Genomic DNA, 16,376 nt, shown 5'->3' with positions numbered 1-16,376 from the left:
TTAATCTTTAGGCTTCCTTTGCATTTAATTTCTGATGCCTGAAGTACAAAAAAGCAAAAACAAATGTACAGTGATGTGATTAACCATGAGGTAAAACAAATAGCGCAGTGCATGAGATGCCATGAAAGGTACTAGAGTGTCAGAAAAGTAAAGCGACCTTTCAGTAACAGAAACAACAGTGTTTCGGAGAGGTGTGAATAATCCTGGTAACAGTGCAGATACACGTTTACAGTAAATACCAGAAATTATAAAAGTTAAAAGTCACTTAAATATCAAGACAATCTAACACAGTGAAATAAATAAACTAGGTTCAATGCCATTTGCTCAAGGGTCATGTGATGCACTGAGGGAAGATGGGTAGAAATTAGAGTGTGCCCATTCCAGTGACTTCAGACGTCAGCCTAGAACAGTTCAGGGGAGGACGGGGGGAAAAGCAGGGGGAGAGGGGGAGAGGGGGAGGAAAAGATAGACAGACAAAACAAAAAACAACTGTGAAAGAAGAACTTTCTCATAAAAGTGAAAGTTGTACTGCCATGGTTTTGTGCTTAATTTTTTTTTGATGGCACCTCGTTTTTTCCCCATTCACATAAAACATCTCAGCTTTTAGAAATATGGCAAACATAACCATGCAATACTAACCCCCTCATGTAGCCATGCAGTGGACTGAAAAGAATGATGGTGTCATGAAATGTCCGATGTGATAGTTTTATTCCCTGACAGAGGCATCACATCACTCTTCTTTCTAACAGCATTGCTCAGGTGGCGGTCTTGTTCATTTTCTTTTTTTCTTTGCTTTTCTAAATTTTCCATTTTTTATTAATTTTACTCTTTCCAGACAATGATACAATAGGACTTGATAGGCAAATGTATCTAATATAACAATTACAAAAAAGAAATACAATATTATTCTTGGAATGACGCATGCTAAATACATACTTACAGGGATGGTTTGACAATTTGGAAAATGTGCTCTTTTGATTCCTCACAGAGAGTTAGATGGGAAGATCAATACCACTTACAGATCTCTCTGTTGAATATGGAGTTGAGTCAGCAGATGGTTAGCTTTGCTTAGAATAAAAAACTGGAAGGAGGGGAACAGCTAACACCAGATGTGGGGGAGCACCTGTAAAGCTGTAAACTCTAATTAATATCAAATTTCTTTAATCTATACAAAAATCTTCTTGTAAAATTGACAGGTTGCTGTTTTACGGAGGTGTATGTGCTGGACTATTTCTCCGCTTGGAAGGAATCAATTTCTGTCGTTTTGCTGTGGCATGAGGTTGCCAAGCAACCTGTGATGTGAGGTCATTTCAGTGTTAATTACTGAGCTTTAAGGGTGCTGGTGGGCACATTCAGACTGTATTATAATATATATGTGCGTGATACGATGTTAAGTTGAGGCTGTCATTGAATATAAGGTGAATTGTAGCGCTATGATGTAAAGAGGGGAAAAAAAGTATATAAAAGCAGAGGCACGACATCAGCTCATATGTTTTGAAAATGCAGCAAAGTCACACAAATGTCTTCAAATCATTGTACAAGTACATTGTTTTAGATGTGTGCTTTGGACGTATTAAGACAAATGAGTCTATTTCCCCCCTAAACTGTCATTATATGTTGTATTCTGGCTGGTATGTTTGTTGATGTGGATCGTAGCAGCAGTCACATTTTGAGAATTTGGTCTTACATTTCTGATACTGTTAAAATTTTGCCTCAGACTGTCTTTGGTCTTCAATGGACGTATTTCACAGTGTAATCAACAGTAAGAGCACCTTTTCGGATTGATGACCAAAAGATTTGAACCACATTTAGCTCATGATTTTCAACTTTTGTATCAGTCAGCTCATAGTCGCACATTGTAAAGGAACCATTAGACACAACCTGGTTATCTGTTTCCCTCTATTTCCAATTTACATGATAAGATAAGTTAACCTTCGTCCAGCTTCGTATAACAATGAGAGTGGCATTGATCTTCTAATCAAACTCTCACCAGAAAAAGCAGACCAGCATAGTTACCAAAATGTCAAACAACTCCTTTAATGAAACACTGGCTACATAAATTCAAAACAAACCCCAGGGTTGTTAGTCTGACTTATACTATAACTCTCACACAAGGCTTATGCTGAAGCGTTATGCAAAACCAAGGGAGTCTAAGGGAATAATTCCATGGGATAACACATAGAGGTTAATTGTGAAGTGGTGGTTTTGATGTTAGCTTCTGAAAACAGGACCAGTTTTTAGGGTGACTTCAGGATGTTGTCATGGATGAGGGGTCATTCCACATGGCAGCCACGTCCCTGAACCTGCCATTGGAATTGTGGGAAAGCAATAGCCATTAGTTTCTCTGCAGGCTGTTCTCTGAAATGCCCTTAAGAAGTCAAAAGTATGAAGTCCCTTTTGTTAGGGATGTGGATTCTCTTAGTTTCTCTGTTGATAATGAATTAGCATTAGAGTTTCAGTGGATAAAGGTGAAGGAAACACAGGGGTGGTGGTGCATGGTAAAAAAAAAACAAAAAAAAAACAACAAAAACTGAAAAATATACTCCTCTGTATTTTATTGGTGTGTACAGTATCTTACTATACAGCCTTAGTTCTGGGGCTTGACATATATTTCTTGGAGCTGCTTTTCAATTCAGTTTTATTTATACAGCCCCGAATCACAACAGAAGATATCTCTGGGCACTTTTCACACACAGCAGGTCAAGAGCATACTATTAAATTTACAGACCCAACATTCCCCCATGAGCAAGCTGCAAGGAAAAACTCCCTTTTAACAGGAAGAAATCTCAAACAGAACCAGACTCTAGGTGGGAGGCCATCTGCCTCGACCAGTTGGGTTCACCTTATAACATCCTGTAAATGGCCCATGTGTAAACACAGTAGTGTTTGGTTTTAGTTATAGCTGCCATGTTAGGCCTGCTGAGGCCACCTGTTCTACAGATTTATCATGGAGATTGTAGCCACAAACTTCCCACGTGGAGGTAGGCACTGTACATTTGGTGACTCACTTATTGATCGTCCTAATCAGCAGGTTCTATGAAGTTTACTTGTCTCAGTACTTGGCATTGCTCCCATGAGCCACTTAGTTGCAAAGAGTGCCATTGCTAAAACTTTTAATGTCTACACTTTGGTGGAAACAAGGGACGAAAGTGGAAAGTAACAGCCAAGAAAAAACATATCTGCCTCTTGTCAAGCCTGACAGATACAGATAATTATCTGGTGACTCGTTGTCATGAGTATCAAAACTTTACAAGCTAATTAAATACTTTTTTTTCTCTAAACAGTGCAATTACAGATAGCAGTTCTCTTAGATCCTCACTATGGTCAAGGCCATTCATGTGTTGTTTTTATCTCTTAGATTGTGCTGGAACCAAACTGAGTTAAAGGGTTACCTGGCATTGATGAGATACTGGGCCAGGCTGATGTTAGCAGGAGTCCCTGTAATGGTGATCTGGCGCTCTGATGAGCCCTCCATGGCGTTTGCAATTTTGATCTGCGCCCCAGACATCTGTCGAATCTCATTTATTTTGGTTCCCTGGCGTCCAATGATGCAGCCTATTAGCTGGAAGAAAAGCAGAAGTCTTTGAACATGAAGCAAAGGAACCTCTTTGTTGTCTTGGTGCATTTATACTTACATTTGACATAAAAAGGAAAGTTTAATGGGTTATGGTATGGTCTTATTCTGGTTTAATTTTAATCTCATCATTCAGGAAATTAAGGTTGATTAATGATAGCAATTTCAGCAGACCAGCTGATAGGGTGTATTCTGCTGTGCCAACAGTGGGAACTGAAGCCTGTGGGATCATTGTTGGTACATTAATAACATTGAAAAGATTATCTCTGTGAATTCTAGCTAATGTTTTCCTTATCAGTTAATTAAAGCATTTGGAAATTTGGGTTGAAATTGTTAAAATGGATACATGATATCAAAGTCTCATTAAGCAGCCACAAAAATCTGAGAGAAAATAAATGCTCATAACTATTAGAAAACCCACATCCGCACTTTTTTAGTTAGAATGCTATTGTTGATTTGGGTTTCCTGTGGCTTTGGCTATTAAACCTGCCCTTCATAATCATTTCATAATTCCAGTTCATTAGATCATTATGTGGTAATGTAAGTCTGAATCATTTTAGTTATTGCAGTATGACATTGCTACAACTACAAATGTTTTAAAAGCTGGCATCTTCTCAACACTTTTTGAATTTACACACACTGAAATACCAACTGAAGGACACATATTTTGAAAGTATTTTGAAGCATATCCCTCAGTCCGCTATCTCGAGAAACCTTTCCAGCATTACTCACATCATTGGGAATGGTGAGTTCATGGGTACTGGCTGGTGGACTGGCATCCAAACCTGAATCGGGGAGCAACGGGATAAAAAAGGAGATTTGAATTTAAATAGTCACTTTAACAAATCTAAAACCTTATAAATAAATAGTTTGACTTTTGGGAAATACACTTGGTCGCATTCTTGTTGAGAGGTGGACTATTAAAATGATACAACTTATGGTAAACTTGTAGCAGACTTACCTTCAGACTTACAGTCTAGTTGTTTCCTGCTATTTCCAGTCTTTTTGCTTAGCTTAACTATATATTAAGCATATTTCCCAAAACATCAAACTGTTCCTTTAAGTATGAAAGCTTACAGCTCAATGGATCCTTTTATTTTGGGTTTTTTTAAGCTATTACTGAATCATCTGTATTTCATCATGGGATGTAAGAAACATGAATAGACATTCAAGAGGGCACATTTTTTGAAGAACCTTGGGGATTCAATGAATCATTGCTGCATCCTTTTACATAAAAGTGGTGGAAAAAATAGAATTAAACATGATTGTGTTTATTCATGAGACCTTCAGTTGGTCTTTTGCTGATACTCATACAGGCAGAATAATTAATGTACAAAGGTCTACTGTAAGTGTAAGTTTAATTCAGATGTGGGAAAGATTCAGCTAGTTATAATAGTTCAATGTGTCCAACCTATTATACTGGAGGTTTTCACATTTAGTGGAAAGTAAAACAAGGAAAATATGCTTCAAGGAATGATGTAATCCTGTTGCCAAGGTATAATGCAATTTTGAATACACTGTGTTGAAGTAAATCCCAGTGTAATTGCCTTTCACTGTCATATCAGACAGAGCCAAGAGAAAAATATATACAGAAAAAAAAATCAAAGGAAGAGAGAAACCACCAGGGCCAAGTCATGCTGTGCCAAAAAAGGAGATAAGGTGGAAGGTAGGGAAAGAGAAACATGTTTCTCTGGATGCAAAGAGAAGGAAGGACCTACAGGGCCTTGTGGGTACGTACCAGGGAAAGCAGGGGTGGTCTGTCCAAGAGGGGTAAAGGGGGTTTGCTGCATAGCCAACTGGTGGAGCTTGGTCAACTGCTGAAGGGTTAGGAGGGAAAGTAGAACTAAGAGGTTACAATTACACAGGTCACACCAAGAAATGAAGAAAAAACAAAAAGAGAGTGAAGAAACGGTGAGGAGAAGGAGGTCATGACTCAGGGTAGTGGAGGAAAAAAAGTAAGAGAAAAAGAGATATGAAGTAGTGATGCACGGATTAGAGTCACATCCGTGGACACCACATTTAATCCACGGATTGGGCGGACCGAGTCATAAAAATCAACATTTTGATTAATAACGCAACGGTTGTGGGTGTGTTAACATCATTTATGAGGAAAATATTAATTACATTCTTTAAAACAAGATCATTTTTTAAGCTAAGTTGTTTGTTTTTGGGATTGAAGATGTCAGCCTATGTTCAGGCTATTGTGGAAATATTATTGATCTTTACTGAAAAATTAGAACCTTTAGCTAAATAAATGTTCATTTTTTTAAAAACTAGCCTACTTCAGTGTCATATGGTACCATATGATCAAGCTTACATGTATCCCACTGAGGAATATTGGTAACGTCGATCAGGTGCATGTCTCTAAATCAGACAATTTGTTCACGGGTGGATGATTTATGCGTACAGATGTATTTGAATGATATCAGAGTCAATTCACACATCACTTATATGTAGAGAGGGTTATAGTCTGTCACTGAACTATTTCTATGTTATTTAACTATTTTCCTTCTCTACGTATTTCCTTATAATTTTCCCATACTCCACTGTGATTTGTTTTATTTACCAAATGGAAACCCAAACATCTTTACTCATGAACGTATAAATCTGATGCAGGAAATCATTTCATTCCCATTTGCTCAATTACCATGTGTCCTTCTAGTTGGCACTTATGACTCAGAGCTGGAGAATCTTTGGGTTTTATAAGCCTGTCAGAGCGGCGGCTCTCCACTCTACATGGTCACAGGATGTCCGTCCCCTGCTGTGTATCATTTCCATCAGGAATGGGGTAGACGGGTGCTTAAAAGCCTTCTGCTCCTTTTAAGAGAAGTTTTAATGAGGGTGGAAGAGGGTGTCAAGTCTGGTCTTGAGTGATTGTACCGTCAACTACCACCTCCACCGGCATCAATCATTGCCCAACTTTGAATTAGTGAATCTGACACAAGGTAGCTCTTGAGATGCTCTTACGACACAGACAGATGAAAGCAGATTATTAATGGAGACTATATGGTCCACTGGAATTAAGTGGGTGTCTACATCAAAACTGCTATTACTGTCTTTGCCTTTATCATTCTCACCAGCAGTCACTGTTTTTTGTTATCGGCTTGATCTGGTTCGAGTTCTTTTTGGTGACTGAGCTGCAGTCCACTATGAAACTTCAAGGACAGTCATGTGATTTTGGAAGTTGTGATCTAGGACTTGACTTTAAATACCTTCAAAGAGATGGTGTGTCAGTGTAATCAAAAGTTTGAAACTATTTTTGATTACATAATACTAATATACTGGATATCATTTTTTGTTTTAATGTGGGAGAGACTAAAAACTTACATCTGGATGTGGTATGGCGTACTGTCCCTGAATTGTGTAGGCCTGTAAGGATTGGAAAGAAAACAGCATAATGAACAAAAGTACTTGTACTATCTAAGCTCTAATAAACCATAATAACATGATTGATTAGGAATTTCCAAAAACAAATATTACATAATCATTTGAATTGTGCTCTTCAATACCATATAAAAGCAGTAACATCAACAGCCTGATCTTTAGATGAATGTGGAGTGCAACGAGACATTTATCCAAGTCTTAGCAATGAGTGTTTGATTTTAATATACATAAATATCAAATTAAATGATATATAGCCACCATTATGATTGGCAAGCAAGATTACTGTATGTCCTGCATCAAATCAGTCCACAGTACACATGAGCTGCTTCTTTTATTCATGAATTCAAGTGTATGAACCAAAAATCCATCCAAGTCTCAAATGACTGATGATTTCAAAGCTAGATTGATTTATGTGCATTAATGGCAAAAAAAAAAAGAGCAGATTTTGTGAGCATCACATTTGAATTTCAAATGACTACAATGGACCCAATAAAACATCTCCATAATGCAATGCATCAATATCCCAACAGACACTATTACAAGCTACAGCTGCAACAACTGGCAACATGTTGAATCAACACCTGAGAAAGTTTTGAAAGACACAGATTTGCAAGAGATTCACAAAGGTTGAATTTATGCAGAGGCTTCATTCTGCAAATGTTTGTGTCCATAGCCGTGTGAGCTTCAAAATTCTCCAAATCAAGCTTTTGTATTATCTTGTCGTGTTTTTATCCCATTTAACATGCACTGGGTATCATTTCTAGACAAAACAAAAGTTCCCAAATTGCAGTCATTACATGTAGTTAGTTGCTTTTGTTTGCTAAATTTCAAATGCTTTTAGCCCATATCTGCAACTAAACTATCCACATTCGCTCAAAGTAGGTTGGTATTCGCTCTGCATTCTTGCTGACGCTAATGTCATTGTTGCTAAATCAAACATTATGTTGCAACCTACAGCTCCCTCCCTCGCACATCTTTTTGTGTGTCCGATAACCCACCCCAACCAGGACTGACTGTTGGCAGTGGATAGCACAAAAAACGTCATATTCTGGTTTAAAAGTCACATATTTTGTTCAACTGCATCAGCATAGTTCCTCTCGACTGTTTGTGGCAGTGTAACAATGCTGCAATGTTACCTTTTTCAGTCTCATTTCTCAAAGTATTGTGGGTGTGTGTGTGTGCGTGTGTGTGTGTGTGTGTGTGTGTGTGTGTGTGTGTGTGTGTGTGTGTGTGTGTGTGTGTGTGTGTGTGTGTGTGTGTGTGTGAAAGTTAAAAAGAACTGCAATAACAGGCATTGGCTGATGCTGCAGTAAGTCTTAGGTTGGCTTTAGGCACAAATTAATGAGCCACAGTTAGCTCAGCTCTTACCTGGCCACCTGAAAAAATGACGGGGGTGGAGGCAGGCTTTGGGCGATAAGGGATGGTGGCACCTTTTGGTGGGGACTAGGAGAAAGGGAAGAGAGAGGAGAGGCAGAGGACAATTTTAGTCTGAGGTGGGACATATTGAAATGAGTAGATCGGCACCACTCTCATGTCTACCCACTAAAGATATTAGCTTAACTTAGCATCAAGACTGGAAATCTGTACAAACAGTGAAGTGTAAAAGCAACAAATTGTGTTTTCACAGAGAGTTTAGAGGTGCTAGGGGCAGGATTGTTACTTAGCCATTTCCCAATGTTTGCAGTCTTTGTGCAAAGCTAAGCTTATCAGCTGCAGACTGTAGCTTCTTCATATTTAGCATAAAATACATGAGAGTGGTACCATGCTTCTCATCTAACTCTTACATAGAGGGTGAATAAACAGGTTGTTAAATAATGTCTTAAAAATACCATAGTGCATCTGGTTAATTACTTTACGTTGATTAATTGTATGTATGTGACAACAAGCATTTTCATTTAAACAATTTATTTATTCACTCAGTGATTGACATATTCATTTGAAAGATAATTACATTTCTCAGTGGGTTGTTTTGCTACATAACAGAGAAATCTATCTGAGGCACTGTGGTGTCTTGACAGCTTGGTGTTCTTACTGTTAGAAATGTTTTAATTTGCTTGCAAATTTGGTAAACAAGTGGAATATGGTGCTCACGAACATAACAAAGAGTCATGGAGATATTAATAGTCACTATTTATAGAGATTAAAAAACTATAAAGATGCTGCACATATGAAACCTGATGATCACAGATTAAATGCATCACCACGTCTCTATTTTTCATGCAAATGTACCATATTTTTTATTTTTTATTTTCAAAGACAGCAGCAACCTCCCAGTTTCAATTAGACAGCAGGGGAGTTGCAGTCTGCAAACTAACTTTAATGACACAGAGGTATTGATTCATGCTGTGCACAGCAACAAGGCTATTCAAGACAGTGGAGAGGGCTTAATCAGATTTCATCTGGAGCTGCTGTGCTGTAGTGAAAGGAGGGACCACTTAGGTGTGTGCTTTAAATACAATATCAAGACACAGCAACAGTGCTCTTTATGCTTCAGAAGCAGACTCGGTTTTCCTGACAGCATGTTCGGATGATTAATCACAAAGAATGTCAAATCGACATTACAAATTGCTTCCTCTAAACTGTACTAGGTGATTTTACTCTTTTTTTCCTTACACACACACACTCCCCACCTCATTTCAGAGTTATTTTCTAGTAGCTTTCAAGTCTGCAACAAAATGGAAAGTACATATGTTGACACAAATTACCCTCTCAGGGCTTAAGAAAGCCTACTGATTCGTATTTGTATTTTTGTATTTGTGAAGCTTATTTGAAATATTAACTTGTTTACCAGAACAAGCAGTGGATACACCTACTTAAAGACACATAGAAAAGTATATAGTATATAAGGTAAATAGAGTACCTAACCAGAATTTCTGGCTAGGCTCTCTCATGTCTGCCCTCATAGCCTTAAAACAGTCTATACTGGCTTTCTTAAGCTCTGTCGGACTAATCTTATTTAGCATTCCTAATATACTGTTTCCTAAATCTTGATATACTGTACCTCCAGCATGACCACACAGATTTGTTTGACACACTGGATGATGGCTTCTGGGGTCCCAGAGATTGTCACTGCACGTTCTGTGGAGTTGGGCAGCATGTCCCCTGCCACCTGAACCTGGGCCCCTGTGGACTGGAGTAAAGTAAGGGACTTTGAGGGACTTGACAATGTTGACAGAAATCAGTTCCATATTACACAGGCTTCAGTGCTCTAAAGAGGTCTGCAGGTAATCCCCTCTGCAGGGCAAAAATAACTTATTCTGTGAGTCGACCTTCACCAACAAACCCTTCCTGGCACAGGCTATATGAATGGTATTCTACCTTTGTATCAACATTTTGCCGACGGCCAGCTTCTGGAAGCTAACCAATCAGATCAGCTCGGGTTCATCGGGAGGATGTCTTAAAGAGACAGGAGCTAAATTGAACCGATGGGTTGCATAAAGAGCCCGTATAAGATACATAAGGAGTTTTTGGTACTGTAAAGCATGTAAAGATATTCCAGGAGACCAAAATGTAGACCTGGAAATGTGTCTGTGTTTTTATTAATATATAAGGCTTATTATTATACCCCAGTGCCTTGGATTTTTCCCTCTTGCATATTATGCTGCCCTTCTTGCTTCAGCTGTGCCATGCTGCCTGTGAGAGTCCATTTAGGAGTACATCATGCTGCCTTTGGGACTAGAGTGGCATGCCTCCGTTGCTGGCTCCACATCTCAGGTCGATGCCACCATCCTTCATCTGGTGACATCAACCTGAAGGCAGAAGTGAAATGCTTCCACAGAATATGTTCATAGTGGTCATCAGGCAACAGCAAATGTTGCCCTGCCTTTTTTAAGTCGTGATGTGTTTTTTAATATTGCTATACATAGGGCCTTGTCTTCCACATCAATGAAAGGTCTTATCTATGCCTTCCCGTGCATATTGTGTGCTCAATCAACCCTCCAAACCTCACACTACTGGGGTTATTATCTGATTGTGTCCCCTTTAGGCATGTTTTAAAAAATATAAAAAATACTCGCTTTGAATAATAATATGTGTCTGATGTGGTTTTTTCAGAAAAGTGTATTGCTTGTTGTTACTTCACCTGTGATGTTGGAAATTCGCTGTTAAGCTTGTAGACCCCATTAGAGGACAATGCCAGTGTGAGCTATAGCAAACCATCTATGAGCACAGTCGGGGTCCTCTAACTTGCCACCCTTCAAGTCACTGACTAAGTAGATGGTGGTTAGTTTTAGACAGGCATTTATACATATGATGTATCCTACAGTGTGTAGGGGTTGGTGAGGCCATCGTGATTTGCTGAACAAGCATGTAAAATGTTGTAAAATGCTCCCCAGGGTTGAATGGGCTCTGCCTGTGCTCATAGAACGAGTGTAGCAGTACTGATGTTATCGTAGCTGCTAGGTTATAAATGTGTGCTGAAAATTGCAGCAATTCCCACATACTGTATAAGAAAATGAAAACAAACACTGAAGAAGTTAGTAAAGTTGAGCAATTTGATTAGCAGATGCATCCATTTTTATATCTATACATTATTGTCGGAGAATGCAAATGTAGCACAGGGAAAGAAATTACAAAATATAACTACATTTTCTTAGGAAAAAAGTCTGTCTCTTTTATCTTAATAGCCATTTTTATGGATATCTATGAAAAGAAGTAGGGCCCGAGGCCACACGGATATTACCATACCTCTCTCATTTCTTTTATTTTGGATCCTCCTTTTCCTATGAGGGAGCCGCACTGGCTGGCTGGCACAACAAGCCTTAAGGTGACTGGAGGCTTGCTGGTTGCTGGGCTGTTGCTCATGGAATTGATTATGTCCTAGAAAACAAGAACATAGATTTTATTTTGCAGGGGCAATATTTTCTAAAGGTGACCCCATAAATACATGAAGTTAAAGTTTGTTGTTAATGACTATCGGTATAAATCTGTTCACAGACTTGAAAGTGAGTACAAATAACATGCACAAACACATTTGTTTCAATTTTCTCAACTTGGTGAATGAGCACTGCTTTGTAGGTTTATCTGTAAATAACAAGCGCCTTGGTCTGGCAGGCCAGATTGTATGCAGGTCACTGAGGACACAGCAGTCGGTCTCCTCTTGCAAGTTCCAGTCACAGCGCTTGAATATATCAATTACATGAGTGACATCAAAGACGGGATCACAGAAAAAGATAGTGGAAAGCAGGTGATTTAAATTCACCTATTCCAGGGAGGGTAAATGAATATCTTCCACAATGAATTGATTGAGTGCCTTATACACTGTATATGTGTGCTGCAGCAAAACATATACATGTCAAATTTATATTTACTATACCTACAACAACTGGAGATTGAGTTTGCAACAAACTTCTAGTCTGTTAAAATACAGAGTCGGCTTTTTCAAACTGATGTAGCTGAGCTGTGTTGAAAATGTAAAGTCATTTGGCACTAAATTAAAAGCATTAGCATTAAAATGACACTAATGAACCCCAGGCAGACAGGTACTTGTATCTGAATAAAGAGGACAACATCACTTGAAGTCCCATAGGATTGTATTGTCGAATGATTATTCATCAAAGTACATCATGTGCATGTTTTACCTATCACACACTTTTATCATACCTCCTCAAATTTGTAGGCAATCATAGCAAAAGCCTTGAAGATTGTGTCTGTTGGTCCTGTGATGGTGACAATCCTCTCTGGGCAGTTTCCCTCAGAAATATTGATTCGTGCTCCACTCTGGAAAAATAACACATACGGTACATATTATTGATGGGGTCAATATAGCTTCCATATTTCAATAATATATGCACCACTTATAAATCTTAAGACTCAATGTTACAAAATTCGAATGGGTTTGTTATTTAGTTCAGCCAATTTATATTGTTTATTTGTGTTTCTTCCTTTGTTGAATATAAAGTATTTGACTTGATTGACTTGTTTGTATTGTGCATTATGTATATTTCTATTCATCATCAACATATCATTTGAATAATGCATCTTAATACTGAGACCCACCTCTTCTCGCATCTTTTTTACTGTTTCTCCTTTCTGGAAAAAAGGTAAAACTATAATTAAAATTCTGAAAATGATTAAAACATGAATTGGTATTCATTTTCTTGATGAGTGCAAGTATGTGTGATGTACTAAAAGTAACATACCTTTCCAATTATACTTCCAACCTCCTGCAATGACAACAAAACAGAAAAAAAACATGGATCTTTTAACATATTTCATTCTGGATGAGAAGAGGACAACATTAAAACTGCATGCTGTATTTTCTTGGACATGGTGCAAAGAGTACAGGGGCATACAGAGGTTACACAGCTACATGGTGGTGTTGAGGGCCACACTCTCTATATGCATATATCACTCTCTTACCCCACTCCTCAGTGGGGTAAGGGCGGAGGGGCAGCGCTCACTGCTAGCGTCAACAGTCCCTGGCCTCTCCTCAGTGATTGTGAGGGTTGCTGTACATCCAATGTGACATTAGAGCTGCAGGCCAGTTGCTGCCCAGTGTCAGGTTGCTTCCTAAGCATCCACTTATATTTATCCAGCACAATGTAAAGTCACACAGTAGATACACTTGTGCATCATTCAAATATTTTCCTTCTTTTTTTTCCTAACTCGAAGTGTTACATTTTGAAAATATAATCACTTTGACTTCAATAATAATTTCCAAAGATATTGTTGTTGCTTATAATACATCATTTTGTTTTTAAGTCCATCTCTCAAAAATGACAAATTGTTTCTCTCTGTGGATTCAGCAATTTAATTAAAAGATTGTTATTGTAGCCCTTAAAAAAATAAGGCAGCACATTTGACAAATAAACTTCAGTAAATTAGATTCCCATGTTAATGCTATATTAATGCTTTAAACAAACTGAGAAACTCACTCCCAAAGCTAGGGAAAAAAAAGAAAAACTAACTCACTGTCAGAGGCATGTGAATACGCAACTTTCTCAAATGTCCTGGGTATTAGCGCTGATGCCCAAATGGAGAAAAGTGTCTTTGGCAGGCACCCTGGTTGAGTCTGAATCAGATCAGTCCTCAAAGCTAATCCACATTCCTTCCAGAAAAAGGGTGAAGGGATGGTGCTGGTGGGCTATCTGCACCCAATAGACCACACTGACAATACCATACAGACAGATCCCAGCCTAATAGCTAGGGACAGGCCTTTTTAACTGGTGTGGAAGGCAGTCATGTGCCATCTTGTAGTAAGATCTGGGGCCTGACTGGGCCTGTGTGGCTGCAGGGTTACACAAACTATCACCAGGCCATCTGGAGCTCCTGCATGAGCAGCCATGCGGCGGGTGAATTCTTGGACTGCAGTCTGCTTGGCACACAACACAAGGGAAAGATGTTGGCCCCAGTCTTTGTGGCACGCACGTCACATTCACGGCCAGCTGAGTGGAGTTGGGCAGAGTTTTACGATTGCCTACCCTCCAGAAGACCTTCCCGAGGACATACCCTCCGATAAAACTTGGGTGACATAACATTCATTCCATTTAACCCACACTTTGCCCTACATCAAACTCTACAGACTTCAATAAGTGCAGCCATTTGCTTGCAGCTTTTAGGTCTTACAAAATTGTGAACCAGCATTTTAGCACTTCACTGCAATAGGGGCAGGAAAGTAAAGCATGATGATTTCACATTAGCAGGCTTACACACACATACCACCTTTGACCACCTCTAAAAGAGAAAAGGAGAGGTGGGAGCGAGCACACAACACATTCAATGTCCAAAAACCCAGACAAGATGTTCATGCCCACTTACAGGTTTTTCACTGTGCCTTGGGAAATCTAAAAGCATTACGGGCCAGCAAGGTCATATTGAGTGGAGTTGACATCCATGCAACATAGAGTAGAAGACTTCTTATAGTCTGGCAGAGGAGTCTCTACTTATATGGGCCTATGAGCCACGCTGACTTTAGAAGCTCAGCCTGCCACGTAATAAAGTGAGGTCAAGCTAGAGAGGAGAGGTGAAGAGTGGCATAGGAAAGGTAAAGACAACTGTCAGCACCTAATAACCACAGAAAAGTATTTCCACAGACAAACCGTCATCTGTGGAGCATGTAACATCACCACTTCTCCCACCTCAGTATCAATGCCATTATATAAGGGTTGAAATAGCTCAAAGCAATACCTCAGCGTATTAGTCCTTAACACTGTAGGTGTCATGTTTTATTCCCAGGTTAATGCTGTAGGTTGTACAAAACCCGCTGCCATGGTGATCCCAGACAGGAGGAGCAGCATCCCACCAAGGCGATAAGCTGAGGCCATGTAGGTCACTTTCACATTTTCTAAGTTAATCTTTCAGGTTGAAAGTGGATGCCAGGTTAGGGTTGAACAGATATGGGCAGCTGTGGCTCAGGCGATAGAGTGGTTCGTCGTCGTACTTGTCAAAGGGTTTGTGGTTCAATCCCCATCTCCTCTATTCCACATGTTGAGGTGTCCTTGGTCAAGACACTAAACCTTCAATTACTACCGATGGTCAGGCCAACACAGTGCATGGGAGACACACCATGATAATGGATGGATGTAAGGCTTTGGATAAAAGTACTATATGAATGCAGCCATTTATCATTTAGATATACAGCTGGTGGTTTTTTGGTTTCCTTCAATGTGAATTTAGAACTGTCAGTTAAACCGAGATGAATCTACACCAATTTAACTATGGGGCACTCCACAGATTTATTATTGCATTTCCACAAAGGCCACAAGTGACCGATTTAAAAGGAATGGTCAACACTGATGCAGCAGCAGTCATGTATGATTTACTGAGTCCCATACTACAGGTCAAACCCCAAAAATGCTAGGCCCTGCATTTCTTATAATGCACTCAATAGCATATTTTAATTAGACTCTCCATACCTGGTGAATGCAGACTCATTTCAAACACCACACGTTTAACTCATGGCTTTCTATTTCTGTTTTAAATCAGTAGGTTGAAGTCTAAGCTGATGACACAATCAGGGTAATTTTTCTCAGACTTGACAAAGCTTCTCCAGAGGCACAGAAGATGTTATACAAGGTCATTAATGACTTAAAGGTTCCTGAAATGAAAGAAAATAAATTCCTAGTATGTCTCTAACTTTTATCCTTCCCCAAAGCCAATATCATAATCCCTGCCTACTTACTTTTCCATGCATGAGGAGGCGGATGGTAAGGGTGACATTGAGGCCACCCTCTGACTGGACTTTGGTAGGCTCCATGCTGGGGGGGGGGGGGGGATGAGACCGGATCACAGTCCTGGAATGGGATTTCTTCAGAGGGAGAAGGAGTAGGGTGGTATTCCAGCCAGCCAGTCACCTGCCAAACCCAACAGTACACACACAGACATTTTGATACTTTTGTTATGTTCACATATTTAAACAGAAACAGAGTAGTTGTTTGAACATCCATAAAACCTCAGTGAGATAGGGATACAAAAAAAC

General features: G+C 39.3%; 1 protein-coding gene across 4 annotated transcripts; it reads right to left on the bottom strand.

The window, feature by feature from the left end:
* Positions 1-364: 364 nt before the first annotated feature.
* Positions 365-16,154, bottom strand: LOC133992767 (poly(rC)-binding protein 3). 4 transcript variants are annotated; one of them, XM_062431496.1, is made up of 13 exons: positions 16,080-16,127; positions 13,099-13,122; positions 12,956-12,988; positions 12,560-12,676; positions 11,645-11,776; positions 9,960-10,088; positions 8,327-8,401; positions 6,898-6,943; positions 6,319-6,332; positions 5,313-5,388; positions 4,307-4,359; positions 3,393-3,562; positions 365-401 (listed from the first exon to the last, which is right to left on the bottom strand). In XM_062431496.1, exons 1-13 carry the CDS (start codon positions 16,089-16,091, stop codon positions 365-367), a joined length of 918 nt encoding a protein of 305 aa, XP_062287480.1. In that variant the 5' UTR covers positions 16,092-16,127. The 4 variants fall into 4 exon arrangements, with proteins under 4 accessions (XP_062287480.1, XP_062287476.1, XP_062287477.1 ...); XM_062431492.1 differs by lacking the exon at positions 6,319-6,332 and having other exon boundaries at positions 5,313-5,391; positions 6,902-6,943; positions 16,080-16,154; XM_062431493.1 differs by lacking the exon at positions 6,319-6,332 and having other exon boundaries at positions 6,902-6,943; positions 16,080-16,154.
* Positions 16,155-16,376: the final 222 nt, after the last annotated feature.

This window comes from Scomber scombrus, chromosome 13 (assembly GCF_963691925.1).
Source record: "Scomber scombrus chromosome 13, fScoSco1.1, whole genome shotgun sequence".
Lineage (NCBI taxonomy): Eukaryota > Metazoa > Chordata > Actinopteri > Scombriformes > Scombridae > Scomber > Scomber scombrus.
The sequence above is the reverse complement of the archived record's forward strand: the minus strand, read 5'-3'. Positions and strand labels throughout refer to the sequence as shown.

Coding starts and splice junctions, on each gene's coding strand:
- LOC133992767 (XM_062431492.1), bottom strand. CDS start 16,154: ATGGAGCCTACCAAAGTCCAGTCAGAGGGTGGCCTCAATGTCACCCTT. Junction 11,777..12,559: donor TTGCCTACAAATTTGAGGAG/GTATGATAAAAG, acceptor CTTGTTTTCTAG/GACATAATCAATTCCATGAG. Junction 10,089..11,644: donor AAATAAAAGAAATGAGAGAG/GTATGGTAATAT, acceptor ACTTTACTCCAG/TCCACAGGGGCCCAGGTTCA.